The sequence below is a fragment of the Salminus brasiliensis genome, chromosome 1 (assembly GCF_030463535.1).
Source record: "Salminus brasiliensis chromosome 1, fSalBra1.hap2, whole genome shotgun sequence".
Taxonomy (NCBI): domain Eukaryota; kingdom Metazoa; phylum Chordata; class Actinopteri; order Characiformes; family Bryconidae; genus Salminus; species Salminus brasiliensis.
This window is the reverse complement of record NC_132878.1, coordinates 70786203-70806612: the sequence shown is the minus strand read 5'-3', so window position 1 is coordinate 70806612 and position 20410 is coordinate 70786203. Positions and strand designations below refer to the sequence as shown.

At 42.7% G+C, this 20410-nt stretch overlaps 2 protein-coding genes and 1 pseudogene across 2 annotated transcripts; all 3 read left to right on the top strand.

Moving 5' to 3' along the window:
* The first annotated feature begins 2157 nt into the window (after positions 1 to 2157).
* Positions 2158 to 4049, top strand: LOC140535647 (zona pellucida sperm-binding protein 3-like). Its single transcript, XM_072657057.1, has 8 exons — positions 2158 to 2659; positions 2750 to 2877; positions 2960 to 3063; positions 3141 to 3318; positions 3414 to 3531; positions 3603 to 3691; positions 3769 to 3860; positions 3938 to 4049. The coding sequence occupies exons 1-8, from the start codon at positions 2183 to 2185 to the stop codon at positions 4006 to 4008; spliced, it is 1257 nt and encodes a 418-aa protein (XP_072513158.1). The 5' UTR covers positions 2158 to 2182; the 3' UTR covers positions 4009 to 4049.
* A 7112-nt stretch (positions 4050 to 11161) lies between these two features.
* Positions 11162 to 13031, top strand: LOC140535638 (zona pellucida sperm-binding protein 3-like; annotated as a pseudogene).
* Positions 13032 to 17220: 4189 nt separating this feature from the next.
* Positions 17221 to 19051, top strand: LOC140554237 (zona pellucida sperm-binding protein 3-like). Its single transcript, XM_072677145.1, has 8 exons — positions 17221 to 17697; positions 17790 to 17911; positions 17994 to 18097; positions 18175 to 18352; positions 18462 to 18579; positions 18651 to 18739; positions 18812 to 18903; positions 18981 to 19051. The coding sequence occupies exons 1-8, from the start codon at positions 17221 to 17223 to the stop codon at positions 19049 to 19051; spliced, it is 1251 nt and encodes a 416-aa protein (XP_072533246.1).
* The last annotated feature ends 1359 nt before the right edge of the window (positions 19052 to 20410 follow it).

Here is a 20410-nt window from a genome sequence, read left to right as displayed (position 1 = left end):
ATGCAGGCTTCTGAACGGAGCGTTGATTTGGGTTATCCTTATCCTCTCTGGTCCGGATGACATGGCGTCCTAGTGTTCCATAAAGAACTTCAAATCGTGACTCATCTGACCACAGAACAGTCTTCCATTTTGCCACACTCCATTTTAAAAGACCCCTGGCCCAGTGCAAACGTCTGAGCTTGTGGAGCTTGCTTAGAAATGGCTTCATCTTTGCACTGTAGAGTTTCAGCTGGCAACGGCAGATGGCACGGTGGATTGTGTTCACTGACAATGATTTCTGGAAGTATTCCTAAGCCCATTCTGTTATTTCCTTGACAGTGGCATTCCTGTTTGAGGTGCAGTGACGTTTAAGGGCCCGGAGATCACAAGCATCCAGTAGAGTTTTACGGCCTTGACCCTTACGCACAGCGATTGTTCCAGATTCTGTGAATCTTTTGATGATGTTAAGCATGGTTGATGATGATAACTTAAAAGTCTTTGCTATTTTACGCTGGGTAACTCCATTCTGGTATTGCTGCACAATGGTAGAATGGTAGAATTGGTGATCCTCTTACCATCGTGGCTTCAGAGAGACACTGACACTCTGAGAAGCTCTTTTTATACCCAATCATGTTGTCAATTGACCTAATTGGACTACTGCAAAGGTCCTGAAGCTCTGCAATAAGAATTATAACAGTGTTCTTGTGTGAAGTAGCAGATTTTCACATTTGATGGTACGTCCAATTACCTTAATGGTGCATGTTGTGGCTTGTTTTTAATAAAATGCTTCTACAAGGGCAACCCTAAACTTATTTTTGCTTGTTTTAGTGTTTTGAAGTGTGATGTTTAAAGTAAATTCTGAGGTGGAAATGCTGGCTGGATTTGGAAAATCTTAATTTCTCTGGATATTGAATGTCCCACATCACTAAATGTATCAGCATTGCAGCAATGTCTCATCTATCTCTGGTTATCTTCATTGACTGATAAAAACGTGATGATGATGCAGCAAAACCGACTAAAATGCACCTACAGAACTCACTTAAACAATTGGCATCAAAACTGAACAAACTTGTGGCGTGAGGGCGTGCACCAGGAGCAGGGTGCACAGGTGTGAATTATCACAACAAATATTTCAATGGTTTTAAACAATTATTAATTATTAATTACAGAACAGAAGCTCAGCTCTGTGTAAGTTTCACAGGAAATGAAGTGTTCAGATTAACTAACAGCAGTGTGTGATTAACTGCCTGACTAGAAACTGCTTGATTAAAAATGATCGATTTTTCTATTAAAAGGTGGTAAGCAGAAGTAAAACCTTTTAAGTGACAGAAATACTCAAGCACATATCCTTCAGAAATTTACTTGCGTACAATCCTTTGATACTTGCCACCTCTGATGTGATACACGTTGTGGTTATACCGCCCAGCCCTACTCTACCTTTGACTGCACACCTGTCCGTTGGGGTCTCCTGTTACCTGCATCAGATTAGTTGCTCACCCTCCATTACCAATTACATTGTTTGAAGTTTAAATAGTTTAAATACATCTTATAATAGCTGCTATAATTGTTAATATTATTATAATTATTATTATCTTTATTATTATTAATAAAATAATAATAATAATAATAATAACAATAATAATAATGATAATAATAATAGTAATAATAATAATAATAATAATAATAATAATAATAATAACCATTAGCATTACTTTGATTATTAACAAGGATTTAACGTTCAGCTCTGAGGGACTTTTTCCTGCACTGTAGTTTTTGGCTTGCTCACTTGGGGTTACATGTTTTATGTTATGTCACCCTTTAGCCTTAATTTGAGATTTTGTACAGCTGCTTAGTGACATCAATGATAAAAAATGAAATAATATTTACTGTCCACCAGGTGGCATAACCGAGCAAACTGTCAAAGAGCTTAATAAATCAAACCCCTTTCTCTTTAAAAAAGTTAAACAAAACAAGACCTTGTTAAATGAATCACTGGCACAAATATTACTTCAAAATCGACCAGTTTATATGAACTGCAGTTTCACCTCTGCGTACACGGTTCATCAAAATGCCTTGATTGATCACACCTGTGTCACTCACCGCTCATCAAGACTCCAATAGGGTGGAGCCACCTTTGTCTGCTTCTACATAAAAGCAGTTTCCAGACAGCGAAGGAAACAATCCTCAGCACTTTAGGTTTTCAATGATGGAGTTAAGGTGGAATGGACTTGGGGTTCTGCTGGCTCTTGTATTTGGAGTGTGTAATGCACAGTTTGGGAATCCACTAGGTGCTTGGGCTCAGCAAAGACAGCCGACTGTGCAAGGTCCCGCCTCAGGAGGGCTCTCCACTTCTCTGCAAGATCCACTGAATGTCCAGGTCAAACAAATGATGCAGGGTCCGGTAAAGAAGCTGACGTGGCATTTTCCTCAAGCTCCAGAGAAGCCTAAGCAGCCCCAAGTGCATTTTGAGCTGCGGCAGCCTACTCGTGCTTCCAGTGTAGCGGTTCATTGTGGTGAGAACATGGTGCATGTGGAGGTCAAGAAGGACTTCTTTGGAACTGGGGAGTTAATAAACCCGTCAGCTCTCACTCTTGGAGGCTGTGCTGTAGCAGGAGAAGATTCCGCTGCTCAGATTCTCATCTTGCAGTCTGAGCTGCAGAGCTGCAGGAGTGTGTTAATGGTGAGTTTGGCTCCAGCTTTTGTCTTGATGTGTCTGTAACTCCCTGAGTCTGTAATCATAATTTTTCAATCTCTGTACATCTTTATGCAGATGACTGAGGATGAACTGGTCTACACCTTTAACCTCCTCTATGCCCCAAACCCATCTGGCTCAGGCTCTGGCTCTCCAGTCCTCAGGACGATGGGTACTATGGTTGGTGTGGAGTGTCACTATCCACGGTAAGGAGCAGTTCTTGTTGGGTGTGGATGCCACTACCTGAAGTAGGAGTGTAAACTGAAACCATGTATGACTTGTTCACAGGAAGTTTAATGTGAGCAGCAATGCCCTCTTGCCTGCTTGGATACCTTATGCTGCTACTGTGACTGCTGAGGAGCGTCTGGTCTTCTTCCTTAGGCTCATGATGGGTTTGTAGTGTGATCCATTGTAGGTAGTGGGAGGCTTAAACTGTCTCTAATGATCCTTGTTTGTCCAACCCCACCAGATGACTGGCAGTTTGAGAGGCCCTCTAACCAGTATTTCCTGGGAGATTTAATCAACATTGAGGCATCTGTGATGCAGTACAACCATGTGCCTCTAAGGATTTTTGTGGACAGCTGTGTGGCCACTGCTGTGCCTGATGTGAATTCCACTCCCAGATATTCCTTTATTGAGAACTATGGGTAAGCAGCCCTCTCTGCTGACAATCCAGCTTGAGTACCTCCTTCAACTGTCTGGCCGTCCAGCTTGCTGACCTACTGTAACTTTCTACTTCTAGGTGCCTGGTGGATGCAAAGCTGACCGGCTCCAGCTCTCGATTCATGCCACGAGTTCAGGGGCACAAGCTCCAGTTTCAGCTGGAAGCCTTTGTGTTTGAACAGCAGAGAAGTGGCTTGGTAAGGAGGAGTGCAGTGATTTGCATAGCAGTTATTGGCCATGTGGGCTTATGGTCTTTGCTTCTCTGCAGATTTACTTCACATGCTTCTTGAAGGCGGCGGCTGCAGCTTCTGTCCCCACTGATGCTGTAAACAAGGCCTGTTCCTTCAGTGCTAATGGGTCAGTTGCTGTCAATGAACTGAACTGTGTAGCTTCTGAGTAGTTGATCTGGTGCCTGACCTGGGTTTGCCTCTCAGGTGGACTGCAGCAGATGAAGATGCAAGAGTTTGTAGCTGTTGTGATGCAAGCTGTGGCGTCAGGGATGTAGGACGTGTGCCTCCTGTTGCAGGCATGTGGGGTAAATCACAAATTCAGCCTGTTTCCCCAGGAGTGCTTCTAACACTTCAATCTGTTTCCTGTTTTTAGGTCCACAGTGGGAAGGAAGAGTCTCTCTTGGTCCGGTTGTGGTTGGAGAGAAGGCACCTTTCTGGCAGTGAGATGTAAATGTGACCAACCAGAATAAAGTTGCTTTTGATTACTTGTTTGTGTCTTTGTAGGTGGCACAGCTGGTTTTGTTGGGTAATCTTGTCTAAAAACAACTTTGGCAGTGCTACACATGTCTTTTTGGTGGTGTGGTCAGATGGAAGCCACTTCGTAATAAAGGTCACTGTCAGGCACTTGAAACTAGCTGGCTAATGCTATCCCCTATAGTAAGGCAGGGTGGTAGCAGCATCATGCTGCTGTATGTTTTTCAGTAATTGGACTAGGGTGATTAGTCCTGATCTGGGGGCAAAACTACTGCTAAGTGTACTGAGATCCTGAGGAAACCTGCTCAAGAGCCTTCCAGACGGTGAGTTTGTCCTCACCTGTCGCTAAGCGAGAAGCAAAACGGCATTGAAAGTTGTGCCGGTTCTGAAGACGATGTGACTATATGAAGAGAATGACCAACATGACATCCTCCTGGCGCGTCGATGAAACCACGGTGAGCGACAGATCTGAGGGCATAGAAATTGTGGATGTTAAGGAATTTGAGGTTGAAGATGAGCAGACTGGTCAACATGAAGATGGAAAAGAAAAGGTTTCTAAAACGTGGCTGGAGAGTGAAACGGGGAACCAAGAAAGTATAAATGCTTTTGGAAACTATCTGCGCACGAGCTCTCAAGCCTATGATCAGAGAATAGAATGAGCAACAGTGTGAGGGTGTAAAATGGACCACCCATCACAAAATCAACACAGCCTGGCAGGAAGGTGTACCTGTTCGTTTCCTAGATGTGTTAAAGTAATTCAGCCCTTCTGGACGAAATGCGAGGACCATCCTTCGCAAAACCATGCGTTTGAGTTACCGACCAGCTGGATGGATTTGTAATGAGTATCCTTCGTCCGACTATCTTCTCAAAAATCCTTTTGAGGCGTTGATTCGTCGTTTTTTCACACTGAGGAGTTTAGTGATCAGTGTGAAGAGGCTGCTTCACCCTTTTATAGATTTCTAATAAGAGCCTGATGTTGGTGAAAAATAAAACATTGTATTAATTCTGTCCATATTTATCATGTTTTTGACGTAAGTGTGTTTAACTACATTGATCAAACATATTGCATATGTTGCATTATTAATACAACATTTTTACTATGGAATTTGGCATATTTGAAAAAAAATCATGCTATATGCTTCTATATTACTTATTTTACTGTTTACCTACTTCTGAGAGAATATTTTAGTCAGGTCGAGGCATCTTTGGCAGTTAAAAATGGGACGGAAAGGCGTAGCGGGTAGGAAACGCCATCCAGCGTCAAATTTAAAGATTCTTTGTCAAAGTGATGAAAATGAAAAGGGTTGTGAGTGTAAGACCCGCCTAAAGGCCGAATCCCAAAGCTACACATTTAGACACTTGTCCCAGAAACAGATGATCCTGACTGGGTCCGCGCTTACCGGCGCGAGCCACTGACCAGTTTAAGGGTCACACGTTCCAGCGAATAATTGGCGTTTGAACTCATCAGTGCGGAGGCATGAGAGAGTTTCACGCCCGTCGAGACGATGGATGCGTAGTTTATAGTCGGGGTTTTTGATCATCAAATAGCTCAGTTAAGTGTGTGTATGCATTTAAACCATGGTTGAGACAGGACACAAGTTTGTCAATGACAACATTGAAAGTTTCGATCTGAAACTTGTCCTTTCCGTTAAATGCTACACCTGGCTCTGCATCATCAGACATAATTTTTACGCTTCTTTGTATGCTGGAGGTCATGCCTGTACTCCTTGGGAGACAGCAGTGGTGACACTAAAAGCTGCCCCTTCAAACACCTCAAAGTATCTCTCATGCTGCCACAAAGTCTCCGCTGTACATATGTCAATATCATCAAAAATCGACTTGGCTTGGTCGGTAGTGGTACTGGGCCATAAAGCAGGGTCGTTGACCGTTTCACACCAGGAGTTGGGGTCCTTGCCCTCCTCATTTGAAAAAAACGACACTCACACGATGCAGCTGGCTGGTCTAATTGTGGGTCTAACACACCTGCAACTTTCCTTTCATGGTCTTTCTGCTGCTGGTCTGTGGTAGCCTGGCAGGGATGGCATTCCTGCTCTGCAACCTGACTGGGTCTGCAAAGGTACATAGTCACTGACAGGTGACACTAAGCCAAGTGGTGATCACATCTTCATTGCTAGAACTCTGATCACTGCTAACATTAGCAGATACTTGTCTCACTCATATTCAGCGGTTTTCTCAAAGAAGTTTGAGATCAAAGGAACGCTTTTCAGGAAATCTATCAATCTTGATTTGCTTCCTTAATCTTTTTTGCTTTTCTATTTGAGGCACCACTTTTTCAGTATGTTTTTCCAATAAATAATCCCCAAACCAAGCCTACTACAACAAAACCACTTGCTGTTTCATCATCTGTCACCAAACCAAAATTGTTCTACTCAGTAAAATTAGCTTGCAGTTCTGTTGTATGAAAAGGCACTTTACCTTTCATGCATTCCTTCAGAGCTAGAGTGACCACTGGACTCTTTACTGTTGTTTACTTGTCTAAGGGGAAACATGAAACTGGTCAAATGGCTTGTTGTTTTCACATAAGTGAAATCACACCCTTGGGCCAAATTTACTTCATTTAATCGGTGTCAAAGATAGCATTCATCAGACCAATTGCTTGTCTTAAATTTAAATAATTGCAAAATTGCTAAATTAATTTGTGTCTCTCGCGCTTAAGAGAAACTGAACATAACAATTTTGAAACAATACAAATTCAGAAACATTAAGTAAGGGCCTGAATCGCATATTTGCCAACAAAATGTCTGTTATGAAATATATGGTAGCTTGCCTGGCAATTTGTAGGTCCCTAGAAAGTCAAGGAACCATGGTAAACGACTTCTATGGAAACCAAGGGGCCCCATAGCAGGGTATGCCCTGCTCTTCTCTAGGGGCCCCCTGGTAGGGGCTCTCATAACCAGGGCCCTCTAAAAAATGCCCCCCTCTTTCCTAGGACCCCTAATAGCCAGAAGTCGAAGTCAGAGCAGTGCACACAACGCCTCATCCATTTTCATAAGGGGCAAGAAAGCATGGCTAGTGCCCAAAAAACATAGCTAGGGGCCCCAAGAGGCCCTGGTGTCAAAGTCCCTAATAGTCAGAGGGATCCTTAAAATGGAGGGCCCTCGGAAATAAAAATATATTGTCTCATAAATGTTGATAGGCATCGCAAAATGTGTTTGGGCCAGGGCCCCCAGGGCCCATGGGCCCCTGGGCGCTGGCCCCACTGGCTCGGTCAGTAATCCAGCCATGAGTTCGACCTATGCCCACCGAGCCGTCATGGAGTGTTTGGTGAATTGTTTAAAGTAATTTGATTAGAATGGATACTGTGGGACATATGGACGACGCTGACCCCACTGGAGAGAACCAGGGCCTGGCGTGGAGGAGCGAATTCAGCGAACGGAGCCGGATTTTTTTAACTGCTGTGACACGCACACAGCGACTTTGGATTTCAGGAAAAATCAGGAAAAATTCAGTGGACTTGAGAGTTAAACTGGTGCGTAATAAAAACTAATTTGTTTTGACGTTGTCCGATAGTGGTTGGTGTGGCACAACAGATAACACCACCACCTACCATTGCGTTACAGCAACATCATGTGGGAGACCAGGGTTCGATTGCCGGTCTGGGTGACTATGCTGCGCTACACCAATAAGAGTCCTTGGGCCAGACTCCTAACACTACATTGGCCCACCTCTGTAATAGCAGTAACCTTGTAAGTCGCTCTGGATAAGAGCGTCAGCTAAATGCCATAAATGTAAATGTAAAACCCCGGCTATAAACTAAGCATCCTGTCCACTCTGCTACAAGTCATCATCTCCACAGGCGTGAAACTCTCTCATGCCTCCGCACTGATGAGTTCAAACACCAAGTATCTGCTGGAACGTGTGACCCTTAAACTGATCAGTGCACGCGCCGGTAACCGCGGATCATTTGTTTCTGGGACAAGTGTCTAAATGTGTAGCTTTTGAAATTGGCCTTTAGCGGGTCTTACACTCGCAACCCATTTCATTTTAATCACTTCGAATCGAATCTTTAAATTTGACAGTGGATGGCTTTTCCTACCTCGCTACGCCTTTCCGTTCCGTTTTTAACCGCCAAAGATACCTCGACCTGACTTAAATATTCTTTCAAGTTAGTGAGAAATAAAATAAGTTAAAAGATTTTTTTTTTTAAAAAGGTAACATATGTTGTATTAATAATACAAAACACGCTATATGTTTAATCAATGTAGTTAAACACATTTACGTCAGAAACCTGATAAACATGGATGGGAAAAAAGTTTTTTTTGGTCTACATCTATATATATACAAACCGGATTCCAAAAAAGTTGGGACACTAAACAAATTGTGAATAAAAACTGAATGCAATGGTGTGGAGGTGGCAAATGTCAATATTTTATTCGTAATAGAACATAGATGACAGATCAAAAGTTTAATCTGAGTAAATGTAACATTTTAAAGGAGAAATATGTTGATTCAAAATTTCATGGCGTCAACAAATCCCAAAAAAGTTGGGACAAGGCCATTTTTCCCACTGTGTGGCATCCCCCCTTCTTCTTACAACACTCAACAGACATCTGGGTACAGAGGAGACCAGTTTCTCAAGTTTAGAAATAGGAATGCTCTCCCATTCATGTCTGATACAGGCCTCTAACTTTTCAATCGTCTTGGGCCTTCTTTGTCGCACCTTCCTCTTTATGATGCGCCAAATGTTCTCTATAGGTGAAAGATCTGGACTGCAGGCTGGCCATTTCAGTACCCGGATCCTTCTCCTACGTAGCCATGATGTTGTGATTGCTGCAGAATGTGGTCTGGTATTATCTTGTTGAAAAATGCAGGGTCTGAAAGAGATGACGTCTAGATGGGAGCATATGTTGTTCTAGAACCTGAACATAGTTCTCTGCATTAATGGTGCCTTTCCAGACATGTAAGCTGCCCATGCCACAAGCACTCATGCAACCCCATACCATCAGTGATGCAGGCTTCTGAACGGAGCGTTGATTTGGGTTATCCTTATCCTCTCTGGTCCGGATGACATGGCGTCCTAGTGTTCCATAAAGAACTTCAAATCGTGACTCATCTGACCACAGAACAGTCTTCCATTTTGCCACACTCCATTTTAAAAGACCCCTGGCCCAGTGCAAACGTCTGAGCTTGTGGAGCTTGCTTAGAAATGGCTTCATCTTTGCACTGTAGAGTTTCAGCTGGCAACGGCAGATGGCACGGTGGATTGTGTTCACTGACAATGATTTCTGGAAGTATTCCTGAGCCCATTCTGTTATTTCCTTGACAGTGGCATTCCTGTTTGAGGTGCAGTGACGTTTAAGGGCCCGGAGATCACAAGCATCCAGTAGAGTTTTACGGCCTTGACCCTTACGCACAGCGATTGTTCCAGATTCTGTGAATCTTTTGATGATGTTAAGCATGGTTGATGATGATAACTTAAAAGTCTTTGCTATTTTACGCTGGGTAACTCCATTCTGGTATTGCTGCACAATGGTAGAATGGTAGAATTGGTGATCCTCTTACCATCGTGGCTTCAGAGAGACACTGACACTCTGAGAAGCTCTTTTTATACCCAATCATGTTGTCAATTGACCTAATTGGACTACTGCAAAGGTCCTGAAGCTCTGCAATAAGAATTATAACAGTGTTCTTGTGTGAAGTAGCAGATTTTCACATTTGATGGTACGTCCAATTACCTTAATGGTGCATGTTGTGGCTTGTTTTTAATAAAATGCTTCTACAAGGGCAACCCTAAACTTATTTTTGCTTGTTTTAGTGTTTTGAAGTGTGATGTTTAAAGTAAATTCTGAGGTGGAAATGCTGGCTGGATTTGGAAAATCTTAATTTCTCTGGATATTGAATGTCCCACATCACTAAATGTATCAGCATTGCAGCAATGTCTCATCTATCTCTGGTTATCTTCATTGACTGATAAAAACGTGATGATGATGCAGCAAAACCGACTAAAATGCACCTACAGAACTCACTTAAACAATTGGCATCAAAACTGAACAAACTTGTGGCGTGAGGGCGTGCACCAGGAGCAGGGTGCACAGGTGTGAATTATCACAACAAATATTTCAATGGTTTTAAACAATTATTAATTATTAATTACAGAACAGAAGCTCAGCTCTGTGTAAGTTTCACAGGAAATGAAGTGTTCAGATTAACTAACAGCAGTGTGTAATTAACTGCCTGACTAGAAACTGCTTGATTAAAAATGATCGATTTTTCTATTAAAAGGTGGTAAGCAGAAGTAAAACCTTTTAAGTGACAGAAATACTCAAGCACATATCCTTCAGAAATTTACTTGCGTACAATCCTTTGATACTTGCCACCTCTGATGTGATACACGTTGTGGTTATACCGCCCAGCCCTACTCTACCTTTGACTGCACACCTGTCCGTTGGGGTCTCCTGTTACCTGCATCAGATTAGTTGCTCACCCTCCATTACCAATTACATTGTTTGAAGTTTAAATAGTTTAAATACATCTTATAATAGCTGCTATAATTGTTAATATTATTATAATTATTATTATCTTTATTATTATTAATAAAATAATAATAATAATAATAATAACAATAATAATAATGATAATAATAATAGTAATAATAATAATAATAATAATAATAATAATAATAACCATTAGCATTACTTTGATTATTAACAAGGATTTAACGTTCAGCTCTGAGGGACTTTTTCCTGCACTGTAGTTTTTGGCTTGCTCACTTGGGGTTACATGTTTTATGTTATGTCACCCTTTAGCCTTAATTTGAGATTTTGTACAGCTGCTTAGTGACATCAATGATAAAAAATGAAATAATATTTACTGTCCACCAGGTGGCATAACCGAGCAAACTGTCAAAGAGCTTAATAAATCAAACCCCTTTCTCTTTAAAAAAGTTAAACAAAACAAGACCTTGTTAAATGAATCACTGGCACAAATATTACTTCAAAATCGACCAGTTTATATGAACTGCAGTTTCACCTCTGCGTACACGGTTCATCAAAATGCCTTGATTGATCACACCTGTGTCACTCACCGCTCATCAAGACTCCAATAGGGTGGAGCCACCTTTGTCTGCTTCTACATAAAAGCAGTTTCCAGACAGCGAAGGAAACAATCCTCAGCACTTTAGGTTTTCAATGATGGAGTTAAGGTGGAATGGACTTGGGGTTCTGCTGGCTCTTGTATTTGGAGTGTGTAATGCACAGTTTGGGAATCCACTAGGTGCTTGGGCTCAGCAAAGACAGCCGACTGTGCAAGGTCCCGCCTCAGGAGGGCTCTCCACTTCTCTGCAAGATCCACTGAATGTCCAGGTCAAACAAATGATGCAGGGTCCGGTAAAGAAGCTGACGTGGCATTTTCCTTAAGCTCCAGAGAAGCCTAAGCAGCCCCAAGTGCATTTTGAGCTGCGGCAGCCTACTCGTGCTTCCAGTGTAGCGGTTCATTGTGGTGAGAACATGGTGCATGTGGAGGTCAAGAAGGACTTCTTTGGAACTGGGGAGTTAATAAACCCGTCAGCTCTCACTCTTGGAGGCTGTGCTGTAGCAGGAGAAGATTCCGCTGCTCAGATTCTCATCTTGCAGTCTGAGCTGCAGAGCTGCAGGAGTGTGTTAATGGTGAGTTTGGCTCCAGCTTTTGTCTTGATGTGTCTGTAACTCCCTGAGTCTGTAATCATAATTTTTCAATCTCTGTACATCTTTATGCAGATGACTGAGGATGAACTGGTCTACACCTTTAACCTCCTCTATGCCCCAAACCCATCTGGCTCAGGCTCTGGCTCTCCAGTCCTCAGGACGATGGGTACTATGGTTGGTGTGGAGTGTCACTATCCACGGTAAGGAGCAGTTCTTGTTGGGTGTGGATGCCACTACCTGAAGTAGGAGTGTAAACTGAAACCATGTATGACTTGTTCACAGGAAGTTTAATGTGAGCAGCAATGCCCTCTTGCCTGCTTGGATACCTTATGCTGCTACTGTGACTGCTGAGGAGCGTCTGGTCTTCTTCCTTAGGCTCATGATGGGTTTGTAGTGTGATCCATTGTAGGTAGTGGGAGGCTTAAACTGTCTCTAATGATCCTTGTTTGTCCAACCCCACCAGATGACTGGCAGTTTGAGAGGCCCTCTAACCAGTATTTCCTGGGAGATTTAATCAACATTGAGGCATCTGTGATGCAGTACAACCATGTGCCTCTAAGGATTTTTGTGGACAGCTGTGTGGCCACTGCTGTGCCTGATGTGAATTCCACTCCCAGATATTCCTTTATTGAGAACTATGGGTAAGCAGCCCTCTCTGCTGACAATCCAGCTTGAGTACCTCCTTCAACTGTCTGGCCGTCCAGCTTGCTGACCTACTGTAACTTTCTACTTCTAGGTGCCTGGTGGATGCAAAGCTGACCGGCTCCAGCTCTCGATTCATGCCACGAGTTCAGGGGCACAAGCTCCAGTTTCAGCTGGAAGCCTTTGTGTTTGAACAGCAGAGAAGTGGCTTGGTAAGGAGGAGTGCAGTGATTTGCATAGCAGTTATTGGCCATGTGGGCTTATGGTCTTTGCTTCTCTGCAGATTTACTTCACATGCTTCTTGAAGGCGGCGGCTGCAGCTTCTGTCCCCACTGATGCTGTAAACAAGGCCTGTTCCTTCAGTGCTAATGGGTCAGTTGCTGTCAATGAACTGAACTGTGTAGCTTCTGAGTAGTTGATCTGGTGCCTGACCTGGGTTTGCCTCTCAGGTGGACTGCAGCAGATGAAGATGCAAGAGTTTGTAGCTGTTGTGATGCAAGCTGTGGCGTCAGGGATGTAGGACGTGTGCCTCCTGTTGCAGGTATGTGGGGTAAATCACAAATTCAGCATGTTTTCCCCAGGAGTGCTTCTAACACTTCAATCTGTTTCCTGTTTTTAGGTCCACAGTGGGAAGGAAGAGTCTCTCTTGGTCCGGTTGTGGTTGGAGAGAAGGCACCTTTCTGGCAGTGAGATGTAGTTGTGACCAACCAGAATAAAGTTGCTTTTGATTACTTGTTTGTGTCTTTGTAGATGGTACAGCTGGTCTTGTTGGGTAATCTTGCCTAAAAACAACTTTGGCAGTGCTACACATGTCTTTTTGGTGGTGGGGTCAGATGGAAGCCACTTCGTAATAAAGGTCACTGTCAGGCACTTGAAACTAGATGGCTAATGCTATCCCTATAGTAAGGCAGGGTGGTAGCAGCATCATGCTGCTGTATGTTTTTCAGTAATTGGACTAGGGTGATTAGTCCTGATCTGGGGGCAAGACTACTGCTAAGTGTACTGAGATCCTGAGGAAACCTGCTCAAGAGCCTTCCAGACGGGTGAGTTTGTCCTCACCTTCGGTAAGCGAGAAGCAAAACGGCATTGAAAGTTGTGCCGGTTCTGAAGACGATGTGACTATATGAAGAGATGACCAACATGACATCCTCCTGGCGCGTCGATGAAACCACGGTGAGCGACAGATCTGAGGGCATAGAAATTGTGGATGTTAAGGAATTTGAGGTTGAAGATGAGCAGACTGGTCAATATGAAGATGGAAAAGAAAAGGTTTCTAAAACGTGGCTGGAGAGTGAAACGGGGGAACCAAGAAAGTATAAAATGACAAATACCAACGTTTTTGGAGACAATCTGCGCACGAGCTCTCAAGCCTATGATCAGAGAATAGAATGAGCAACAGTGTGAGGGGTGTAAAATGGACCACCCATCACAAAATCAACACACCTGGCTGAAAGGTGTACCTGTCCGTTTCCTAGATGTGTTAAAACAAAGTAATTCAGCCTTCTGGACGAATGCGAGACCATCCTTCGCAAAACCATGCGTCTGGAGTTACCGACCAGCTGGATGGATTTGTAATGAGTATCCTTCGTCCGACTATCTTCTCAAAAATCCTTTTGAGGCGTTGATTCGTCGTTTTTTCACACTGAGGAGTTTAGTGATCAGTGTGAAGAGGCTGCTTCACCCTTTTATAGATTTCTAATAAGAGCCTGATGTTGGTGAAAAATAAAACATTGTATTATTCTTTGTCCATATTTATCATGTTTTTGACGTAAGTGTGTTTATCTACATTGATCAAATATGTTGCATATGTTGCATTATTAATACAACATTTTTACTATGGAATTTGGCATATTTAAAAAAAAAATCATGCTATATGCTTCTATATTACTTATTTTACTGTTTACCTACTTCTGAGAGAATATTTTAGTCAGGTCGAGGCATCTTTGGCAGTTAAAAATGGGACGGAAAGGCGTAGCGGGGTAGGAAACGCCATCCAGCGTCAAATTTAAAGATTCTTTGTCAAAGTGATGAAAATGAAAAGGGTTGTGAGTGTAAGACCCGCTAAAGGCCGAATCCCAAAGCTACACATTTAGACACTTGTCCCAGAAACAGATGATCCTGACTGGGTCCGCGCTTACCGGCGCGAGCACTGACCAGTTTAAGGGTCACACGTTCCAGTGAATAATTGGCGTTTGAACTCGTCAGTGTGGAGGCATGAGAGAGTTTCAAGCCCGTCGAGACGATGGATGCGTAGTTTATAGTCGGGGTTTTTGATCGGAAGCCCCCCCCCCATAAAACAGAGGATCTCGTTACAAAGCAGACTCTCTAATCAAAGTGACAGAGGCGCTGGACTTTTGACCTTCTATGAAGAAGAAGTAGAATCAGCCTCTGAAAAAGACCAAAACCGCAAATAAGAGGAACGTGCGTTCACGTGAGTCTCGATATATTTTAAAAAGAAAAGGAAAAAACAAACAACAATACACTCTGATACACCCCGCTTCTACCGAGTGTATGACATTAGAGTTGGAGTTATTTACTCTGCCTATGACACAAACCAGCATCAAATCTTGTGATATGTGGGAACGCCGCCCATCACGCCCCCTCACATACAGTGGTCCCATTGATTTCTTCGTAGCAAGTTCGAGCGACGCATATCTGGATTTAAATCGTTAGCTGTTGTACCTGACCTGCAAAATTATGAATCCGGACGGTTCTGATTTAGCGCACGACGTCAAGGTCGGTTTGCTCAACTACCCCATCGCGAGCATTTTTAGCCATGTGGAAGTTTCTCTGGGCGACAAAACTGAATTCCCACATCAGTTCGACCGAGCTGTCATGGAGTGTTTGGTGAATTGTTTAAAGTAAATTGATTAGAATGGATACTGTGGGACATATGAACGACGCTGACCCCACTGGAGAGATCCAGGGCCTGGCGTGGAGGAGTGAATTCAGCGAACGGAGCCGGGTATAATATTCCCACGTGACATCACATGGGAAAATTTCCCATGGTCGTAAATCTTTTTGGCATAAAGTTGTACATATTACTACTAACCTGTGGTTTCTTTATCATTGTGAATTATTTTGTGAAGGGAGAGGAAAAGTCTCCCTTGGTCCTGTTGTGGTTGGGGAGGCACCTTTCTGGAAGTGAGATGTAAATTTGACCGACCACAATAAAGCAGGTTTTAATTACTTGTTTGTCTTTTTGAAGACTAAGATGAGGGTGTTATAGATACCCTAGTTATTTTGTGGGTTCTTAAGGGTTAGAATGCTTATACACCTGCTGTGCTTTGAGTTGGAGACATCAAGCTGACTCGCACTTCAGTCTAGTTACTGGTGCTCGGGCTCAGCAACAAGGCACTGTCTACACAAATGCAACACATTTCCCTCCTGTTGCAACCAGATTTGGACTACTGCAAAGGTCCTGAAGCTCTGCAATAAAAATTATAACAGTATTCTTGTGTGAAGTAGCAGATTTTCACATTTGATGGTACATCCAATTACATTTATGGTGCATGTTGTGGCTTGTTTTTAATAAAATGCTTCTACCAGGGCAACCCTAAACTTATTTTTGCTTGTTTTAGTGTTTTGAAGTGTGATGTTTAAAGTAAATTCTGAGGTGGAAATGCTGGCTGGATTTGGAAAATCTTAATTTCTCTGGATATTGAATGTCCCACATCACTAAATGTATCAGCATTGCAGCAATGTCTCATCTATCCTTAGTTATCTTCGTTGACTGATAAAAACGTGATGATGATGCAGCAAAAACGACTAAAATGCACCTACAGAACTCACTTAAACAATTGGCATCAAAACTGAACAAACTTGTGGCGTGAGGGCGTGCACCAGGAGCAGGGTGCACAGGTTAGCGGTCAGTGTGGATTATCACAACAAATATTTCAATGGTTTTAAACAATTTCAATTTCCATCACATTACAGAACAGAAGCTCAGCTCTGTGTAAGTTTCACAGGAAATGAAGTGTTCAGATTAACTAACAGCAGTGTGTGATTAACTGCCTGACTAGAAACTGCTTGGTTAAAAATGATCGATTTTTCTAATAAAAGGTGGTAAGCAGAAGTAAAACCTTTTAAGTGACAGAAATACTCAAGCACATATCCTTCAGAAATTTACTTGAGTACAATCCTTTGATACTTGCCACCTCTGATATGATACACGTTGTGGTTATACCGCCCAGCCCTTCTCTACCTTTGACTGCACACCTGTCCGTTGGGGTCTCCTGTTACCTGCATCAGATTAGTTGCTCACTCTCCATTACCAATTACATTGTTTGAAGTTTAAATAGTTTAAATAAATCTTATAATTGCTGCTATAATTATTATTATTATTATTATTATTATTATTAATATAATAATAATAATAATAATAATAATAACCATTAGCATTACTTTGATTATTAACAAGGATTTTATGTTCAGCTCTGAGGGACTTTTCCCTGCACTGTAGTTTTTGGCTTGCTCACTTGGGGTTACATGTTTTATGATATGTCACCACCCTTGAGCCTTATTTTGGGATTCTGTTCAGCTGCTTAGACATCAATGATAAAAAAGTGAAATAATATTTACTGTCCACCAGGTGGCATAACCGAGCAAACTGTCAAAGAGCTTAATAAATCAAACCATTTTCTCTTTAAAAAAGTTAAACAAAACAAGACCTTGTTAAATGAATCACTGGCACAAATATTAATTCAAAATCGACCAGTTTATATGAACTGCAGTTTCACTCCTCCTTACACAGTTCATCAAAATGCCTTGATTGATCACACCTGTGTCACTCACCGCTCATCAAGACTCCAATAGGGTGGAGCCACCTTTGTCTGCTTCTACATAAAAACAGTTTCCAGACAAAGAAAGAAACAGTCCTCAGCACTTTAGGTTTTCAATGATGGAGTTAAGGTGGAATGGAGTTGGGGTTCTGCTGGCTCTTGTATTTGGAGTGTGTAATGCACAGTTTGGGAATCCACTAGGTGCTTGGGCTCAGCAAAGACAGCCGACTGTGCAAGGTCCTGCCTCAGGAGGACTCTCCACATCTCTGCAAGATCCACTGAATGTCCAGGTCAAACAAATGATGCAGGGTCCGGTAAAGAAGCTGACATGGCATTTTCCTCAAGCTCCAGAGAAGCCTAAGCAGCCCCAAGTGCATTTTGAGCTGCGGCAGCCTACTCGTGCTTCCAGTGTAGCGGTTCATTGTGGTGAGAACATGGTGCATGTGGAGGTCAAGAAGGACTTCTTTGGAACTGGGGAGTTAATAAACCCATCAGCTCTCACTCTTGGAGGCTGTGCTGTAGCAGGAGAAGATTCTGCTGCTCAGATTCTCATCTTGCAGTCTGAGCTGCAGAGCTGCAGGAGTGTGTTAATGGTGAGTTTGGCTCCAGCATTTGGCTTGACCTGTGTCTGTAACTCCCTGAGTCTGTAATCATAATTTTTCAATCTCTGTACATCTTTATGCAGATGACTGAGGATGAACTGGTCTACACCTTCAACCTCCTATATGCCCCAAACCCATCTGGCTCTGGTTTGCCAGTTCTCAGGACGATGGGTACTATGGTTGGTGTGGAGTGTCACTATCCACGGTAAGGAGCAGTTCTTGTTGGGTATAGATGCCACTACCTGAAGTAGGAGTGTAAACTGAAACCATGTATGACTTGTTCACAGGAAGTTTAACGTGAGCAGCAATGCCCTCTTGCCTGCTTGGATACCTTATGCTGCTACTGTGACTGCTGAGGAGCGTCTGGTCTTCTTCCTTAGGCTCATGATGGGTTTGTAGTGTGATCCATTGTAGGTAGTGGTGGGCTTAAACTTTCTCTAATGATTCTTGTTTGTCCAACCCCACCAGATGACTGGCAGTTTGAGAGACCCTCTAACCAGTATTTCCTGGGAGATTTAATCAACATTGAGGCGTCTGTGATGCAGTACAACCATGTGCCTCTAAGGATTTTTGTGGACAGCTGTGTGGCCACTGCTGTGCCTGATGTGAATTCCACTCCCAGATATTCCTTTATTGAGAACTATGGGTAAGCAGCCCTCTCTGCTGACAATCCAGCTTGAGGCTGGACTTGAGTACCTCCTTCAACTGTCTGGCTGTCCAGCTTGCTCACCTACTGTAACTGTTTCTATTTCTAGGTGCCTGGTGGATGCAAAGCTGACCGGCTCCAGCTCTCGTTTCATGCCACGAGTTCAGGGGCACAAGCTCCAGTTTCAGCTGGAAGCCTTTGTGTTTGAACAGCAGAGAAGTGGCTTGGTAAGGAGGAGTGCAGTGATTTGCAAAGCAGTTATTGGCCATGTGGGCTTATGGTCTCTGATTCTCTGCAGATTTACTTCACATGCTTCTTGAAGGCAGCTGCTGCAGCTTCTGTGCCCACTGATGCTGTGAACAAGGCCTGTTCCTTCAGTGCTAATGGGTCAGTTGCTGTCAATGAACTGTGTAGCTTCTGAGTAGTTGATCAGGTGATTGACCAGAGTTTGCCTCTCAGGTGGACCGCAGCAGATGAGGATGCAAGAGTTTGTAGCTGTTGTGATGCAAGCTGTGGCGTCAGGGATGTAGGACGTGTGCCTCCTGTTGCAGGTATGTAGGGTAAATCACAAATTCAGCCTGTTTCCCCAGGATTGCTTCTAACACTTCAATCTGTTTCCTGTCTTTAGGTCCACAGTGGGAAGGAAGAGTCTCTCTTGGTCCTGTCATGGTTGGAGAGAAGGCACCTTTATGGCAGTGAGATATGAATTTGACCAACCACAATAATAAAGTAGCTTTTGATTACTTGTTTGTGTCTTTGTGGAAGTGGTACAGCTGGCCTAGTTGGGTAACCTTGCAGAAGAAACAACTCCGGCAGTGCTACACAGTGTGTGTGTGTGTGTGTGAAGCCATGTCTTAATAAAGGGTACTTTTGAGTTTGCCCCAACTCACCTAAAGGAATCAAATTATGAGAAATAAGTGTCCAGTCTGATGAAACAAATCAATCTTTTTTTTGAAATACAATGTGTTCTGGTCTGGAGGAAACCAAGCACCACTAACTGGCCTTCCTGTTACAGGTATTTGTGGTAACTTACAAATCCTGAGTGATTAACTGGTTCACAAATGTCTTTCCTCTTTCAGGCCCACATTAGGAAATAAGGGTCTCCCTTGGTCCTGTCATGGTTCGGGAGAAGGCACCTTTCTGGCAGTGAGCTGTGAATTTGACCAACCACAATAGTGTTTATTGTTTTTTATTTATTTTTTTTGGTTACATAGTCTTCAGAAAGGATAGGGTGAGGGTGTTACAGGTACCCTAGTTATTTTGTGGATTCTCATGGGTTAGAAAGCTTTTACCCCTACTGTGTGTTGAGTTGAGGACACTTTAATCTGGTTACTGGTGCTCTGGCTTAGCAAAAAAGGTGCTGTCTACATAAATGCTAGTCAGGACTGGAGTTATTCTTCAGCTCTATTTGAATTTTCATTTTACCTTGTTCAGTGTAGCATGTTACTGCGTTGCTGGCAATTCACCTTTAACATCTCACCTTAAAATACTCTTACAGTACCACAGAAGTGTGGGATGTGAATGGCTAACCACCTGTGTTTATTTAAAATGGAAGTAAAATAGTCAGATTGGTTGACTCAAATCTAAGTTATAAAATGTTACAAGGTCCTGAAGCTCTGTAATGAGAATTATAATGGCGTTCTTGTGTGAAGTAGCAGATTTTCACATGTGATGGTACTTCCAATTACGTTTATGATGCATGTTGTGGCTTGTTTTTAAGAATGCTTTTATAAGGACACTCTTAAACTTTTTTTCTTTGTTGTATAGTGTGGTATTTAAAGTAAATGAGGTGGAAGTGCTGGCTGAATTTGAAAACTGTATTTTCCTGGATATTGAAGGTCCCACATTACTAAGTGTATGAAAAATTCCAATCTGGATTCAGATCCAATCATAGCACGGAGACCGCCCTAGTGAAGATTCCAAATGATCATCTTGCCTCAGATCAAGGCTATGTATCTCTATTAGCCCTACTTGACATCAGTGCAGCCTTTGATGCAATAGATCACACTATTCTACTAGAAAGATTAGAGAAAATGGTTGGAATCACAGGAACAGCCC